The sequence below is a fragment of the Neopsephotus bourkii genome, unplaced genomic scaffold, assembly GCF_033783945.1.
Source record: "Neopsephotus bourkii isolate Nb327-2 ecotype Australia unplaced genomic scaffold, CSIRO-AGI_Nbou_v1 NB_855, whole genome shotgun sequence".
In the NCBI taxonomy this organism is placed as follows: Eukaryota; Metazoa; Chordata; class Aves; order Psittaciformes; family Psittacidae; genus Neopsephotus; species Neopsephotus bourkii.
Genome location: NW_026901351.1, coordinates 80,959 through 99,334, shown reverse-complemented (window position 1 = coordinate 99,334; position 18,376 = coordinate 80,959). Strand labels below are relative to the sequence as shown.

Below are 18,376 nucleotides of genomic sequence, written 5' to 3'. Positions count from 1 at the left end.
AAAAACACCAACAAACAAAAATCCAATCATGAGAGTGGTGAAAAGACCAGGGCAAGGTGACTTTAAGATGACTTTCAAAATAACATGGGTCATTTTAGAAGTGGTCTTTAAATTACAAACAGTAAAACTTCCTGATTGTATCTGTAGTTGTTCTGTCTTTGATCTCAGAGAGAGATTCTATGGCTGAGAACTCTTTATGGCTACAGGATAACAGTGTTAAAAAATAGGTTTTTTAAAAAGATTATTGATCTTTATCATTGATGCTAATTAAACAATTGTTTCTTCATGCTTTAAAATGTATGCACCAAGAGAAATCTAAAAAAAATAAAAATAAAAAGAGAGAAGATATTTCCATCAGAACCTACAGGAAAAGAAAATAAAGAGAAAATTATCTCTAATTATATAGTATGTTTTTTATCATGAGTTTTCATAGATAGGTACATCTTTTAAGTCTAGTAGTAAAATGATCCAGCTATATTTTCATTCAAATTATTCCAGGAATTCTCATGGAATTGCCAATTTTTTGTGGCCAATATGAGCTGTCCTGCATTGCACAATAGGGCTAAGACTGAAAATGCTGTATACAGACTGGCATAAAAGGAAGGACCCTTTTTTTTTAATTGCTCAGATAGTGGTAGCCTGTTGAATCCAGCTCAGGTAATACTACTCATCCAACTCACCAGAATTACTGCTGTGAAGTTTGAACAATTCTGCAATATTTTAAGGCAGACACAGCATCTGCATCATCTGGAAGTAATGAAGCTTTCATTCTCTATGCCAGCTATTCAAGTCTTATATCTGATACTCAAAAAGTTTTCACATATGGTCCATTCCAACCTGCTCTTTTTCTGCTTCCCCTGGATTTCTATTTTTTTTAGGCATTTCCCATACGCCTACTTTAAGATCTTTAAATAGGTGGAATAGTCTGGTGAAATTAATGAATACTTTTATTCTGCCTCCAAACTCCCAGTGATGCCAAATGTACATTAGACCTGGTGCACCCATACTTTAAAAAGAATTGTAAATTTAAGAAGCAAAATATGGACTTGTTTTATATAACAGCGAGTCACTTCTGCATTTTCATCATACACTACAGACAATACAAGAGAAATGAAGTGTCAATGATTTAATTGGCAGTAATAGTCAAAGGCTGTGTAGAGACAGCAATATCTCTTTTAACTATAAAAACATGTTTGTTTATGGGATACGTGCCCTACCATCAGCTAATAGAGACAACTTTAAAATTCTACATGGCTTAAATAAACAGCACATACAATTATGGAAGTGGTTTCTAAATATCATTCAGAACATTATCCTTGACATAAGAGTAACTGAGAAATAGCTACTGAAGAAAGGTGGTATCATTCATTTTGACTGAAAGTATCAAAAGAAAGAAATACATTCCTGTTCCACAAAATGAAAAAATAAAAAAATAAGAAGAAATTAAGCAGTATCTGTGATGATTGTTAATCTAAATTATCAATTTAGATCATTATTCAGATTATTTAGACAACCTTTTCTAGATCAGCTAGAGAAAAAAAGAAAAAGAAGAAAAAAGAAACAGAAAAGTATGGCAGCGTTATCTGGCACCAAAATTGGATTTCTGTAAGAAAAACCCCACGTAGCATATGTGGCTTTTATCATTGTAATGTGTGTACTGAACTAGTCAACCATCTTCAGATTTCAACTTGCAATGCACTTAATTTCAGGGGGAACTAGAGGGAAAATCAGCTCCTGCCTGAATCAAGTGTCCAAAATTGTATTGCTCTATTCTGAGGTACATTGAATTCCAGGCCATTTTTGAAAATTTGGGTTCAGTGTATAGCAGACTATATTCATTTGAAGAGTCCACTCTTATTTGTAAATCAGTACTTCTGCTTGAAAATTCTATGGACACCTGCAGAAGGAAAGAAGAGCACGTTCATCAGAATTAAATGTACTGAAGACAAATTAAATTATTACTCAGATTCATGCAGTTTTAGTGTTTTCTGTCCTAAAAATCAAGCTGATAAATATATCCTGCAGTATAACATCTGTGTACCATCTCACAGTGAAAATTATGGGCATTCATCTACTCTGTGGAATATAAATTTAAAAAAAAAAAGACAGTGAAGTACTGAAAGATTGTTTTTATGTCACATGAATAAAAGGGAGAATTAACAAGGAAGTCAGGAATAAAAAACACTGAAATGTGAGAAGAAAAAAACCCAGAGTAATTTCAATAAATTCAAGTGATCAGCAAATCTCATATGTAGTTTTTTAAAAGCTCGTGGATAGATACTTCAGTGCGTTATTAAAAGGCTAAAAACCTTTTCCTGACAAAGGATTATTCGGAGAGTAGCCATCTAATAGCAAACAGACATGGATAAATAAGCTCTACTCTTTAAATCCGAAGACTCACTAAGCATGTGGAGACACCATAGGAAGCCCCTGAGAACACTCTATGTGTTTTGGATCGCATAACAACTGAATGATTTTTAACTGTGGTTATACTGGAATATGTGTCTTTCTAAAGGTTGTATGAGAATACGTCAGATAAAAGTTAAACAGTTACTGAACTGATCAAAAAAAGAACCTTATTAATTAGCCTTTGGTACTGTATATATTTTATATAGCCTCATCTCATTCTAAACAAACACTACACTTTCCTCACAAAGGGCACGGTGGGGTGTCATGTTAGAACAGGTTGTTTTATTTATATCTACATTAAACAATGCTAGGCCAGATAAAAATGCTTTGCACTTGGAAGAAAATAAGAAAATACCGAAGGTGTTTTAAAACTTGTAGAAGGCAATTACTGTTCTTCCGCATACAAAAGTTTTACTTTTAAAAATTAAGAATAGTTTCACAGAGCTGGAATAAGGGCATAATATACTATACCATGCAAGTGACAGACTGACATTCACACCCACCAAAATAGTAAACCAGAAGTTAGGGAACAGGCCCAGAATTTGAAGCCTGTTAATACAGAGAGTGCGTTAACTAATACATTAACTATTCCATCTTGGGTTGGGGAACTTGTCCGCAGGACAATGTATCTAAGCCTATGTATTGACAGAAAATACTCTGGTTTCAAAAGAGGAAAAAAAATATACATGACTTTTTGCTGGCTTTATAGATAATGAATTAAGAGCATGTTATCAACTACTAGGATAAGACCTAGCTAACTTGGGATAATATTAAAAATCAGAAATAGTGCTTTCTGTGGAGCATCCATAAGGAATTGAAAACAACACAGACACTACAAGATGAATTAGCCAAATGTAAATTTGCATGAACTGGACAAAAACCCTTCAGACTTCTCTTTAAAGCTTCTTTATCCCTTCTTGGTTGGCTTTAGCACAGTCTTCTTCTATGAAACGTCCTTATCCAACATTCAAAATCATCTTGTTAGCAGCATGGTCTTAAGGGATGAACATTAATTATAACATTTACATTTCACGCTAAACATAGAAACACTCATTCACATAAAATCCTTCACATGCACCCCTGTATATACACGCACAGAGATTTTGCATGACAGATGCAAAAAAAAGACATAACAATGTGTTAAGAGAATAATAAAGTTACCTAAATACAAATTATGCCCCTGCCAGCATTCCTTAAAGTCTATCCATTGCATTGAGTAGGCTATGGAACATGCAGTGCTTACTGAGCAGCTCTTCCTGAAAAGGCTTACCTGGAAATGTAAATGTAATTTTTGCTTTTTTCTACTTCATCACCTGCTCTGTGGCTCTGGCCTTCTGTTGTGTTTCTGTTTAGAGAGTAAAACCACTTCTGCTTTGGTGTTTCTCCCCATTTAATGCAGTTGCATAGCAGGGTATGGGTGTTGCGTAATTGAAAAGCCTTGGCCACTTAAAATGTGGCTGTCAGCAGCAGTTTCTAAGAAACTACAATTTAACTGCTTTCAAATACAGTTTTACTAAAGTGCAATTACCCACACCTGCTATTCTTATTTATATGAGCTAATGAGTAATTCCTTCTTCACCATACTGAACACGTCCTCTCTTACCTCCCATTGCACTAAGCTCCTTTCCGGCAACTTGTGAGATCACTTCTGATCTCACTCAAACAAACATTTTAAACCACTCCAATATCCTGAATATTCCCCAGGCAGGGAAATGTGTCACAAAACATCTCCATATGGCTCAGCACAATACAGTGGATAAATGCCCAGCTGGTCACTGTCACTTACAAACCCAGTGTCATGAGACAGAACCTCCAAAGAAAATTTACACCAAGAGAGACTGCAAAGCTGAATAGGAGGTTGATGGACATTTTTTAATTGGAAAAAAAAAATGTTTATGTAGTAATAAATTATTTAACAAAAAGTAAGTAGATCATTTAGTAACTCAGCTTCTAGTAAGCCAGCCTCCAATGTTTAGTTAGATAACAAACAAAATGCCAGTAATAAGGAATATACGTGCAAGAGGAGTGGGTGTCTCTTGACTGGAAAACTTTTGTCTTTACCTTTTTTTATCATGTAAACATCTATTGGTGCCTCTTGAATAACAAGGGCATCTTTTATAGTATCTTGGCTGTATTCCACATCAGCGCAGACCATTCTGTTTCCTAAGTAATTTCAACCATGTGAATTAGATGCCTTATTCTTTCTTTGCTTCCTGGAGGTGAATGCAGACATCTTGTAGCTAGTCAAGTAGGGACTTGATGAGAGAAAGCTTTAGCCAGATGATGGGGGTAAATAATTAAAACACAAAGAATTTGTAAAGCATGATGCCTACCCTCTTCTATGCCATGGGAGGTGAACTAGTATGCAGCAACAAAGGAGAGGAAGGGGATATAACCTTAATAAGAAAAGCAGGGCACCTCTCCACAGGTGGGAAAGGCCAGGCTCACTTACTTGTTCCTTTCACTCTGCTTCTGCTCAGAGCTAACTAAACACAGACCAACAAACAGGCTCTGCAGAGAGCCAGATGTACTAGCTCTAGTCCAGGTGTGTGTTAAATAGCTGGAAGTCTTCTGGAGAGACCCTTGCTTGTACCTGAAGATTCAGAAATAGTGGAAATGGTACTTACATATGGCCTCCGTCATTCACATGGGTTCATACAAAATAGAGAATGTGAAAACACAGAGAGAAGGGAAAGGGAGAAAAACTACCTCTTACCTAATAAATACCTACACACTAAGACAGACCTGACACATTCACAAGCTCTGTGAAATGAAGTTATATATTCCAATGCAAATCTTGATGTAAACCAATTTTGTTAGTCATTGAACCACTAGTCATTTAAGTTTTTTAACAGTTGGTGTGCAATCACGGTATAAGTACTTGTCTCACTGCTGAACTTGGATGTTTGTCCTGCATGTGCATAAGTTCCTGGCACCACAATGTTCAATACTTCAGCCTATCTGTATGATGATGAGATGATGCATGCTGCATGAGAATGCAGAAGTAAACAACATGATTTGTAGCTGCATGTGATTGCTAATGACAAAGAAAAATGTGGGAATAGTATAATAAACAGATGAGGTTATTTGTAAATCTCTCATTTTTCCGGTTTTCATTTCCCAAATACATAATAAAATATGGCTATGTTTTCTTGCATGAACATGACAGTAAGCTTTAAAAAAGTAAATTCTATATCAAAAGGTATAATTGTGCAGCTATTTGTAAAAACAAAGTTTCATTTTCTTGTCTAAAAGAAAATCTCTGGAGTCTACAGTTTCTTGCAAATAATTTTACCTTCATTGCCAAATATTTTGATATTTCTAGATGACTTAATAATACATTGTAAGGATATATTTCAGCAGAATTTCAACATGGCTACTACATAACTGCAGCAAACTAACCTTGGGATTTGACAAGTCCATTCTTTTTTCTTTTACATAACATCACAAAGCTCTGTTTTAGAGTGGCATGGAGATAACAAGCCTGAATTACAATTTCTGAAGATATCATTTGAATGACCACCTTTAGGCATGACGTCTCCCACAGCGTGCCCCAAATTGCCCAGGAGACTTGTTGAGACATTACAGTGCCAGAGGAGGTGTGTGTCAGGGGACCACCAAGTGTTTCCAGCCTCCTCCCGTGTCCAGACACACATTATCATTCATGTTCTGAATACAACATGAAAGCATTATATTGAATGACATTTTTCTAACAAATGTGTCAATAGAGATATGATGTTAATTAAGCTTTAGGGTGTGCTTTTAAAAGTATTTTGAACGAAACAGAGGGTGGCAGAAGTCCACAGAGGTTCCAGGTGCATTTCTCTATATCCAGACATATCCAGCTTTTTAAAAATTGTTTTACCTGTGTGGAATTTCTTCTGCTTTACTTTTGGATGGATTAGAAATTCATTTGTCATTATACCCTCTTTGCCACCTGAAGCAGAGATCATAAACCACACAACCAATAAATCTACGGATTCAAACTGTAGCCCTTGGCTGCCACCTAAAGGTTTCATATACTTCTTTAGAGGGGTACCATCAGCCTGTGTTCCAGTGTTTGGAATGGAAAAATGCTTGCCTAGTATTGTTACAGACAGCTTCTACATTCCCTATTGCTGAGAGAGATTAAAGGGAGGGGACAAAATTGGTCTGGATTTAAGAAAAAGGAAAAAAAAGGAAAAACCGAAACATATTAAGCTAAGTGTGCTCCAGAAAGAACAATTCCTTCTTTCTGCCTACCCTTTAGATTTGAAAGCCAATAAAAAAACTAGGGGAAAAAATAGTATATGTTACTTGCAGAAGGGGCCAGTATGCCCAGCCAGTGTTTGAGTAATTCAACAGGAGCTGCAAGCAGGTTGCGTGGAGAGATTGCTCTCTCTAAGCACTCTTCACAACTCAAGCTACTTGAGAATATCTGGAGCTCAGATGGCAAAGAAAATTCTGGCCACTGACTCCTCTCTATCTCGCTATAACTTTCATTTATTTTCATCAATTAACTGAAAATCATTGCTTCTTATTCACAGTGTCTGTACTAGGTAGGCAATTTACAGGTATTTTGGATCTATTATAAAATGTTCTATTTCAATTAGCTATCAGTTTTACATAGTGAAATCATATGTTGGGAAAACTTTTTCTAATGTATGTATCTAGAATTCATAACATTATGACAGCAAGTTATACATTTTTCTCCTTATACAAGTAGATCTCATAAAAACTTTTTGGTAGGCTATAGAATACAGAACGAGGATCTGAATAAGGAGAAAGAGAGTGATCTGAAGTGATATGGCCACAAAGTACAAACGCAAAACTACCAGAGAATCAACCTATAATTTGAAATGAAGTTGTACTCAACTTTTAGTGTTAGAGTAACAGAATTACACAAGCTTTTTATCTTTTCCATATGTTCATCATATATGTCTTACATTCTGGAGCACAAAAGCAATCAACAGAACAAATTAAGTAGGAGATATTCCAAGAGAGAAGAAACTATACTATCATAGGCTCAAAGAATTTCTGGATAACAAAGAACTGTATTTCTGCTTCGGTTTTGCAGTTTAATCCTGATTTACACATCCAGCTCCATTTTCACTCTCTACAGGATCTGTTCTGGTTTGGTTTTGGTTTACCCTCTCCTCCTACAGGAATGATACCTCTCATGTTCTTAAAGGGAAGTGAACCAACCAACTGACAATGATGCACCAAAAAATAAACCAAGAGTCTACAGAAAACTAGCGGTTTCCACCCACACGTGGGAAGAAACTTAGTGAAAGCAGCATTTTGGCCCACATTGTGAAAATGAAAACAAGTAATCAGTAAACTCATAACTGCGTGTTTTCAAGCTGTGATCATAGTGTATTTGCAGTATTCTCTGGGAGACAGTTAATGGCCAAGAGCAAAAGAACTAGTTGTTCTCTTTTGTCCTTTTGAGTAGTCCTTGTGTCTACGTCTTCTGTGGCACACACTGTTATATTTGTGTTTACTACCTTGAACAGATCTCTTTGAGATCATAACCTTCCATGGCAGCTATTACTATGATGGTTTGTGCATAGGTAAGGTGCATGTCACTGTTATTTGTACCTCTTACAGTGCTGGCTGTTCTCTCTTTTACTTCAGTCTTGCACCTGTACTTCTTTTCTGAGTACAGTGAAATTTCAGTTTGACGTAATGCAATCCTTACTTGTTTTGGAGTCAGCCAGGACACATCTCTTACAAATTAACAATTTTATGTTCCATTTTCTTCCAAGTACAAGTTATACAGTTTTGTTACTTACCTGTAGAAATCTGGACACTTAGAAGACTGACAGAACTTAAATTGAGAAAGAATTATAACAATCATCTTTTCTGACCCCCCTGTTATATACGCTATACAACTTCACCCAGCAGTTTCTCCAGTAACTTTAATACTTCTGTGTGATATATAGTTTGTCTTCTATACAATCAGTGGGTCTTGAATTAAAGACCACCCATGATGAAAAATGGTGTCAAAGAAGAAGTCCAATCAGAAGCATTTTTTTTCAAACACGGTTAGGCTTACTAAATTATTTTGCAACCTTTATTTCCTCTCACCTTCTAGTGTTCTTTAGTGTGTCATGTCACACAAGGATTATTTGCCGGTACAGCAACACACTAACTAAATTTTAAAGGAACAAATTTCTAGTTTGGCTGTAGCTTAATTATGTAAAATATTTTCCATTTGAGATAAAAAGGTCTGGCAAATCCTAAGGTAGCTGTGTACTCTTATCAAGTACATGCTTACAGTGTGACCTTAATTTTGGTCCTCAGTTTATTCTGACTCCTTAAATACCATTGAACTATTCCATTACTTCTAGACTACTTCAACTCAGGCTAGAAGCGTCTGTTCTAAACAAAGTGGCATCTGTTCCTTAGCAATACATAAATCCCATACTTCCTCTCATGCCTTACTCTGACTTCAGTTAACAGTTAGTACCAGATGCTTCAGCAAAGGTAGAAATCATCTTTAAAGGACTGCATCATTATGTGGCTGGAGGGAAATTTCTCTGCAGCCCCAGAGAGTGGTTGGTTCTTGTTCTGAAGCATGAAAGCCTACCTTTGTTGTGAACTTTTACCCTGGCTAGTGTAAAGGCACATAAAATTTGCATAAGTATCTAATCTATTTTTAAATCCTACAAAGTTCTTATCTGGAGCCACTGAATTCCACAAGTTACTTATATATTATTTTAAAAAGAATCTTATTTTTATTATAGCATAAAGGAAAAACTAATACCTACAGCTTTACTGGATCCTGGAATTAGACAACAGAAGGTTTATTTATATGAATAAAAAATAAAAAAATCAGAAGTGGGGATATCTTTCAGAAGTAGGGATGAACTCATGTGAGGTGCTGCCCAAGCATACATGCTCCTATGCCAAAATGATAACAATCTAAGGATAAGCAGAATGTGAGGAGACATATATATAGACACATATTTGAAACAGTTACAAAAATCAGTAAGTAATGGGGGTTTTATCATTTCTAAATGTCCCCATCTGCCTCCATTCTTTCTCAATTTCACCATTTCTTGATTTATTTTAGCTGTCACATTAGCAGTGAATCTTGAGCAGCAATCTGGTGAGAAAGACGAGGGAATATGCATCTAAATACCCCAACAGAGAACATCCTGGCTATAATTTGCACATCATCTTTCAAGACTGAGGACAAGAGCAGATGAAATCCAATCAGACAGGTTCAAAACCTGGAAAACATACCCTCCCTGTCCCTGTTCCCCACTCCTCTCACTTCCCCGACTCTGCCACATGCACCCAGAGTTTGCCTGTGGGATTTTTCCACCCATGCACTAGACTGAGCAGCTCAGCTATGGACAGGAGAAATTATTTGTACTCATCAATCACCCAGTTACAAACTTCTGCATTTAACTGTAGGATACTTCTGAGCCTTGATCTGTAGAGGATACACTGTGCTAAAAATAAACTTTAATTTCTATTAATCAATACTTGCACTCTTTCTAAAACCACAATTTTGCTTTCCCTTTCAAACTCTAACACTTAAATTTCCTCAATAATTTCTCAGGAGGAACTTTAAGTCCAAAGAAATCCTGCTATTTCTCCACTATATTCTACCTTTTTCTTTCTACCAGCTCCTTGTAAAACATTTCATAGGAAATCTCAGAGAAATATGAGTGAGCTAATGATGGCAGGGGCTTACCTGGGAATTTTCTCTGAAAACATTCCAAAATATTGTCAGGCCTGCTGTATTATTATGGAATATTTCATCTTCCCTTTTGCTAACCCAATATCTTAAATCCTGGGCTCAGAGAAGGGGTAAAATCATCATGGAAAGAGGATGAGGGAGAAATTGTAGTGCTGCTTGAGATAGCCACAGAAGCAGCAATCATGACCTTAGAACTCCATTAGGGAAGTGAGAGAAGCAGAGAGAGGGTAGATGGGGAAAGCAAGAGACTTGTAAAATATCTGAGGATCTATCGAAAGTGACTGAGGGAAAAAATAATTAAAAAAACCCATGAAAATAATAATAAAAAAAAAAATCAGGTGAGGATGGAGGCAGATTGAGAGTAATAAAAAATAAAAAGAAGGAAAACCTAAATTTTGAGGAAGAAAAGAATTTAAAAAACCTGATGTGTAACACAGTCACTTGATTGGCACCTAAGCCGACTCTCATCAGTAACTGGAGATTGCATACCTTTCTCAAGTACCAGGAAGAAAGGTAGGAGGATAGGCAATAAGAAAAGAAAGAAAAGGGTGGAGGTAAAAAAAAGAAAAAACACACGGAGTGCCAATGTATTATGGATTGTTTCAGCTTGCAATAATGCAAAAAAATAACACTAAAAAAGTGTGTGGCTGTTGCTGAACTTCACAGTGGCTGTTGCTCATCCTTAGAAAAGAAAATGCTACTTGTTTATGTTCACAAATGTTCTTTGAAATTAGTATTTTCAGAGGATTTCAGCAGCCTTAGTGTCTGTGGATCTATACCTACATCTATCAAGAGGAAACCTGGCCTTCACCCATCCTCCATGAAGCTGGAAAACCACACAGTGAGCAACAAAACTGTAATGACTGGTTTGGTGTGGGCTGCAGTCCCTCGTGAATATAAAACTAAGTAAAATGATATGCTCTTCACACTCAGTTATTCATTGAAGAAAAACAGGAAAGACAGCAACACAAGGTCTGGTCTACAGTCCACCAGGCAAAAGTTCCACTGAAGCAAAGTTAATGAAATAACTTATCAGGCCTACTGCTCTTCTATCCTTCTCCTTCCAGAAATCAAGCTGTAGTGTCTGTAAATCTGTGATATAATATCTAAAAAATATCACTGACTGCATTTAGAAGAACCCCAGGCAAATTTTGTACTTTAAAGACAGGCCACAGGGGAGCTCTTCTGTCTGAAGTCAGAAAAGCTCTCAAAGCATACCACAGGTTTGTTTGTCAGAAGGAAGAAAACACTTCTATCTGAAATGTGAGTTCCGTCACATGAAAAATCATAGTGGAAGTACTGAAAAATCCTAGTGAAGAGCGTTATTTAAAACTCTGCATGTGACAACAATTAAATGTTCTTCTTTCAGAATACATCTGTTCAACTCTATATACTGCAGGGTTTTTTTCAGTAAATACTTCCAGAAAGAGCATTTCAATAAACAACCCTAAGCTTTGACCACTTGTTACAATACATGCTTTTATGCTTTTGAGCATCTTATTTGAATTATGCAGATAATTTCTTATGCTTGTTTGTCTCTAGAAAAATCATCCTACTTTTTCTTAAACAGAGGACAAGGACACCTTCACTGAGGCCCCCTCAGTGCTAATTTACAGGTCAGCTGGCTGAGCTACAGATGTCCTAGGAAATGAGTGTCTGTATAGCGCTTAAAGCATTGGTTTTGACCTAGTAAACCCTAAACAGACTGATGCCTTCTTACCTGAGAAGCCACTGCTGTCTCTGTGTCAACTGGATGCTAACTGTTTGTTGAGAGTCCATCTGTACTGAAGTATTTCTTCTCGCAAGGTTGTGAAATGTCTCAGGTTTATTCTTATAACACACTTTCTCAGTGGGCTTCTGGCAAGCACTAAAGCACAGAAGATCAAGATCTGGGATTTCTAGAGGACTACATACTCTGTATTTTCAATACACAAGTTTTGGAATACAATTGGTTGTATAAGAAAGGAAGAGAAGTGCACTGCTGAGTTTTGCAATTAATACTCTCCAGGAAAGAAGAAGGGAGGGAATATTGCTGGCACTTAGACTGGGGGGGGTGGGGAGAAATCATTTTATAGTTAAACCCATTCAAATAAATTGTGAATAAAAACAAGACAGTACACACAAGTCACTAGGCTGAGCATATGGAAAATAGGTGTTATTCCACCTGTCTCTGCATAACATTGTCCAAACTGTTAGTTAAGAAGGTAAATGCAAGAAGAAATGTTGCCTGATTGTTTCACGCAGGCCTGCTGAAGTCACTGAAGTTACAAACCCAAACAAGATTTGTGAGCCCATAGGAAATGGCCTTGTAAAATCAATGGAAGCCTTCATGAAAAAATCTAAATAGAGTATCAGACAGTTTGGATTATTGTTTTTCCTCAAAATGCACCATTTTTTCTTTGTGCCTTGTGCACTGGGAATTTCAGTAGTGTGGACTGGTAACTATGGTAGTCATTAATAAAAAAAAAATGAAAAATACTATTTTGGGAAGTAAATATTCTGTTTTGAAAGCTGACATTGCCAGTTTTCACCAGGAGAACTGAGCTTATAAATGAGAAACAAAGAAGATAGTTGTAACATCTTATATGGAAATACATCACAACTTTGTCAAAATTACAGTTACATTTTTTCAAAAATTTTGTGTATTGCATCAGGCAGTTGGAATTTTATATAGATTTTTACTGATATAAAAAACAGCATATATGGGTTGTTCATAATCTGCACTGCTGAGGGAGAGGCCTATAACTCTTTGGTGATCTGTTTCTCGGGAGCAGCTATTGAATTTGAATTGTTCCATCACTTTAAATTGATGGATTAGAAAAGATTTGCAAAATACACTGACTTCTTTATCTGAACCAGATGCAGTTTAGATTTAACTGTTGTGTAAAATAAAAGAACCCCAGCTACAGCAAATGCAATTGTATCTGACAGAGAAGCATGCAATCCTTTTACTTCATTATATAGCAAAGAAATACAATTTACATGTCAGTGGGATCAAATGAAGCCACCAAATCCAAAACAATTACGGTACTTGAGCAATGCTTTACATTATTAAAATAGGGAAGTTGAAGGAAAGAGCAATTAAGTATACCAAAATGCTTTCTATGGGGATGAAAGATGCTATGATAACACAAGTAATCATGTGACAGGCTAATGAACCCATAACACTTTTTATTAAAAAAAAAATCTGCTATTAGAAGTTGCGAAACACCAACAGTCTGGCAGTGTTCAAGGCCAGGTTGCACAAAGCCCTCATCAACGTGGCCTAGTGTGAGGCATCCCTGCCCATGGCAGGGGGGTTAGAACTAGATAATCTTAAGGTCCTTTCCAACCCTAAATATTCTATGAATCTACGATTCCCTTTGCAATCTCACTTTGGACTCTCCCCCATGAAATGGCACATCAAAGATGGTTGAGTGTGTTCAACCAAAAAAGGAACATGGTTTTTGTAAGAAATGCTTTGGGGTTTCTGACCAGCTCTTCCCTCTTTGCAAATGCAAGAGTTTCAAAACTGTTTCCTGAAAAGAGAGGCTATCAACAACACTGCAATAGACAATTCTATTTGTTTTCAATAAGGTAAATGTAAATACTAGAAAGAAACCACAGTGATAACACTTCAGAAATTTTGGTATTCATGTAATGAAAGAACAGAGAATTATATGCTTTCCACCATAAAAATCCAGAGTAAGGTTGGAAAAAGACCCCCTGAGGCCCAGCTAGCCCAGTGTTTTGGGGTCAGGCTGCTTGGGAACTTGTTCAGCTGAGTTTCAAATATATCCAAGGACAGAAATTCCACAACTACGTTACTTCAAGCATTCATGGCCCTGTAGATAGGACAATGGTGTGAGACTTAAATCCATTACCGGTGGTCTTAAGCAACTTGTTACAAGTCTTTTATGTGACCTTCAGCTTTTCCACTTGCGAAGCTAGCAGAATTATTCAAATCTGTACGTTCTTTGAGATCCAACTTATTGCATTATAAACACTGTGTAAATAATAATATACTCAAAGATGCTATCATTGCAAGATAAATATTTTTAAGTCTTTGGATTTCACTAGGGAAGGAATGAAACAAATAGGGAGAAACTGCATTTTATATAAACCAGCAGACCACTTTCAACAACAGCCACAGCAGCCTCAACTCATAGAGGCCTCAACTACTGTTAACTTTAGCTCTTGGTTTCTTTCTTACTGCTGATACTGGTGACTTTTACTGCTTAGGGTATGCAGATTTCACCCTAGACTGGCATCCTTTTCATCATGTTCTCAACGTTTAAATTAATGACTAGTGTGTTCATTTTGGTTATCTTATTCTCAGATTTTATAAGAAAATCACCAATTTATTTTTCTTTCATATTAGACTGTAGGTATTGCCTTTCTGCCCAGAATGCTGAATCCTTGGGTGGCATTCTCATCAGTAGTACTGCATGTAAGGACTCCATTTCCCTGTTTGTTATGTGAACAGCCTATGCTTAGAAATTCATCAACCCTACTTAGACTGTGAAGGTGAAAATCCCAAAGCAGAGAGATCTCTGTTTCATCAACTTCTGCTTCTGCTGGAATTTTGTTTAAAGATAATTCTTTTAATTCCTCATGTCTCATCCTGGACACTTTTTTGCAGATAAGTGTGAATCACCATGACTTTGCAACATTGTGACTGAGGTGACAGATATTACAATGTCAAATTCAGGATTAAGTTGGATTTAGTTCCACCTGTCAGAAGTGTATCAAATTTCAAAGAAGAGTACCCACCTGAGGGCTCACAGGATAGGTAGCTCACCAATTACACAGCTTGAAATTGTGACCCCTGAAATCACAGAGCTTTTAGGTCACAAATGCCACAAGATTTGGAGTCATGCAATGCTACCCTTTCGTATTGCCACCACGGCTTTCTCACATCCCATATCCCCATCTGGCCTGTGGCCACTTCAGGAATGACATTCAAATGTCTGAAATGGGGGATTTCTCCAAGATGAAGCAGAAGGGTGATACAGATACTAAAAACTCCCAAGAGTGTGAGTGAGCCTCACACTCCATGTGAATGGCTCTACTGCCATCCCTTCCTCAGCGACCTTGAGCACACACAGTGTGCATTCAATTTCTGATTTTTGGCATGCAGATGATAAACCACCCTTAGCTCTGTGAGACTTAGCACAGGATCTGAAAATGCTTCAGCAGCCTTTCATCCATGAAGACTGAAACAGCACGGTATTTACACTGGTTGTGTTTGCATGACTTATGCTGTACCCTGCACTGGCATACTCACAGCTTGTTGATACGCTATATTGGGAACCTGCGTGCACTGACATCTGTTCGATTGTAAGAGGAATGAGGCCGTGGCACGGTGATGGCTAATGCAAATAGCCCAGGCCGGTGACAGGACGAGTTGCCCGGGCGCGTTTCACCTGCCGGGTTTCACCTGCCGGTAAAACTCCGCCCACTGAGGCCGAAGAAAGGTAACAAACCGAAGGGCAGGGGAGTTGGGGACCAGCGCTGGGCTGAGCCGTGCTGGGGGCAGGAGAACGCACCTAGGCCTGGCGGGGCTTTCCTGGCCCGCATGGCGAGGTACTTTCCGCCCTGCACCAAGCACGGTTAACCTTTGCGTTACTCCCACTTCTTCCCAAAGGGTGGAAACTCCGAGCAGAAAAAACTCGGGTGGGCCGATAGGAGCGATAAAAGGATGGAAGGTATTTTTAGGTAACGTGAGGTAACCGGAGGCGGCGGGAGGTGACAGGGCAGGCTGTGGGCGGGAAGGGATTTGCTAGCCCGCACCACGAACGGGGCACGCAGCTGCTGTTGCAGTACAGACAGAGGGCCATAACCGCGGGTAGGGCGGGGAGCTGCTGCCAGGGCAGCGAAGCCGAGGAGGCCGGCAAAGGTGCCATGCCCGCGGCCTTCGGCCGTGCCCCCGCTGCGGCTGTTGCCGCAGCAGGGGGCAGAGGCGGTGCGAACAATGGGCGCCGCTGGCCGCCACAGAACAAAGGCGCGGGCGGGCGCAGTGACTTCACTGCCGAGCCCGCCCCCGGCGAACCTGCCCCTCTGCCGTCTCCTAGCAACCGCGGGGACCCACGGGCCCGGCGCGCACCGACCGCGGTGGGGCCCAACGCCTCTGCGGGCGGCCTGGGCGGCAGAGGCGCCGGCTGCGCTCCCGTGCCTATGCGCCCCGGCCCCGTGTCCCAGAGGTCCCCGCGGGGCTGGGCTGCCGGGGGAGGCGGGTGCAGCTGCCGGGCGGTTGTTTCTGTGAGGGAGGTGCTCGGCGGTCGCCGCTCCCCGCGCACTGTCAAGTGCCTCCCCGCGGCCGGGCGTCCCTTGCGCGCCGGGCTGGAGGCGGATGGAGGCAGCGGCGCTCAGCGCTCGGCCGGGACCGCGCCGCTGCCTCCGCCGCCCGGGGGCTGCCCTTTGCGAGGTGCAGGGGCGCGGCGGGCACTGCCCCTGAGATGCAGTGTTACGTGCCCGCCCCGCCGTGCACCCTACCTGTGCTGGGCCCGCTGCCGCTCCTCCCCTGGCCCCGCCGCCGCCCCCGCGGGGGCCGGGACTGAGCGCGCCGCGGCGCCGAGACGCGGCCCCGAAGAGAGGGAGAGGGAGCTGGAGCGGGCGCGGTGCCGGCCGCTGCGCACAATGTGGGTGCCGCTGCTGGCGTGCCTCACCGCGGGGATCATGTCCCTGCCCAAGTGTCAGCGCGGCCCCGGACCCCTCCTGGGAGCTGCCCGGCTGCTGGCGGCCGTGCCGGGACTCCGCCAGCACCGTAAGTTGCCGAGCCCCTCGGGCTGCTCGCCGTGCCCGTGGCTGGTCGGGTTGTACTTGGGTACTTGGGGTTGGTTTCCGCGAGGGGCCAGTGCGCTGGTTGGGTGCCATGCTCGGGTTCGGCGGCTGTCCTCGGGGCACAGCCATGAGAGCCGGGGCTGCTCGGCGCCGCAGCACGCACTGCCCCGGCCGGCCGGCCGGGAGGAGCAGGCGGAGGGTACCTGCGGGGAGAGCCGGGCTGGAGAGGCCGGCCCCTGCCCAAACGTCACGCTGCTTGAGTGCTGGTAGTGCGAGCCTGTGACCTAATGGTACGTACCGGAGGCGTTTAGCCTTTACGGAGCCGTGGCAGCTCCCCGGGAGTGGGTCCTGAAGTGCCCGCTCACCCTCTGGAAGCCTCCGAGAGGCAGCGTTCAGGACCTCCGGGGGGGTCACAGGCTTTGGATGGACCATTCTTAGGGATGAAAGCACTCGTGTTATATCGTTTATGTGGCATTTAGTGGCTGGGTTTAAAATGGATAGAGTTACTTGGAAGTGGTCTTCACCTTGTGTAACGTATGTGCTGACAAGTCCCGAGAGCTGTGGTATGCTGGTGGCAAAGGCTCTGGTACATTTGGGTAACCCCTCAGGTTGTAGGAGGTCTTCCTCAACCCCCGGGCATCCGCTTTGATGCATGCAGGCTGAGAGGAGTTTGTGCAAAGGTACCTTAGATCATGCAGTATTTGATCAGACAGAGCTATCAGGTTAGTCATGTACTTCATAAAGGATCAAAAAAGCACATCAAGTTGTCAATCACTTTATTTCCCCCCCCCTCTTATGGAATAATTGAGTATTCCAAGTTTAAGCCTGGAGTTAATTTAGAATGTTAACACGTAACCTCTAAGAATAAGACTAACAATGGAAACAGTGTATTAGTCTTAAGTTCTTTATTGCATATGTGACAAATTCATGCCTAATTCAGTAGGATTTGCCCAGTGCTATTTAAAACAACGGAATAATTTGTTAACTTTTATAATTTGGTTTGCTTTTTTGGCTTCATATTTTGGATTCAAAACCAAACTAAATGTCAATAGGAAAAACGTAATATGATTAAATTTCTTATGAAACATGGCATCTTGTGTTTGGTATCCCAGATTCTTTTTTATGCAGTGCAATTGAGTTGAAAGACTAATTGAAACTTTATGGAGAGGATAGTTCTGTACCCGACTGGGGTGTTCTGCTTGCTCATGAGTATCACTCCAGAGTACACACTAGTGCAAGAAATGCATTGGAAGCGAATGCTGTTGGGGAAGATGATGCATGGTACTTTTGTGCCACAGGATGCTTGCTCTCTCTGTTGTGCTTGATAGTGAAAATAGTGAAATGGTCATGAGTTACGTGTTTCATGTGACAACAGCTCCTAAATTGGGCAGACTGTAACTTAGACCTTGGTTTTTGCTTTTCATTTGAAACCTCTGCTAATTCATGAAAGCTGAAAGTCACACTGAATTCTTTTCTTCATACATAATCACTTCACAGGCTAGAGCAACAATT

The 18,376-nt window shown here is 40.5% G+C and overlaps 1 protein-coding gene and 1 long non-coding RNA gene across 7 annotated transcripts in view; one reads left to right on the top strand and one right to left on the bottom strand.

Annotated features, from left to right (window-relative positions):
* Positions 1-1,111: 1,111 nt before the first annotated feature.
* Positions 1,112-16,647, bottom strand: LOC133213862 (uncharacterized). Its single transcript, XR_009725917.1, has 2 exons — positions 16,577-16,647; positions 1,112-1,897 (listed from the first exon to the last, which is right to left on the bottom strand). It is a non-coding gene; the product is annotated as an uncharacterized LOC133213862 (long non-coding RNA).
* ITGB8 (integrin subunit beta 8) overlaps positions 15,544-18,376 on the top strand; it is a 46,408-nt gene continuing 43,575 nt past the window's right edge. For 2 of the 6 annotated variants that reach the window (XM_061356427.1, XM_061356426.1), the window contains exon 1: positions 16,297-16,847. In XM_061356427.1, coding sequence (XP_061212411.1) covers positions 16,721-16,847 — 127 coding nt within the window. In that variant the 5' untranslated portion in view covers positions 16,297-16,720. Of the gene's footprint in view, positions 15,668-15,767; positions 15,800-16,296; positions 16,848-18,376 lie in introns of those variants that run through there. The other 4 variants (XM_061356430.1, XM_061356428.1, XM_061356429.1 and 1 more) reach the window with 4 other exon arrangements.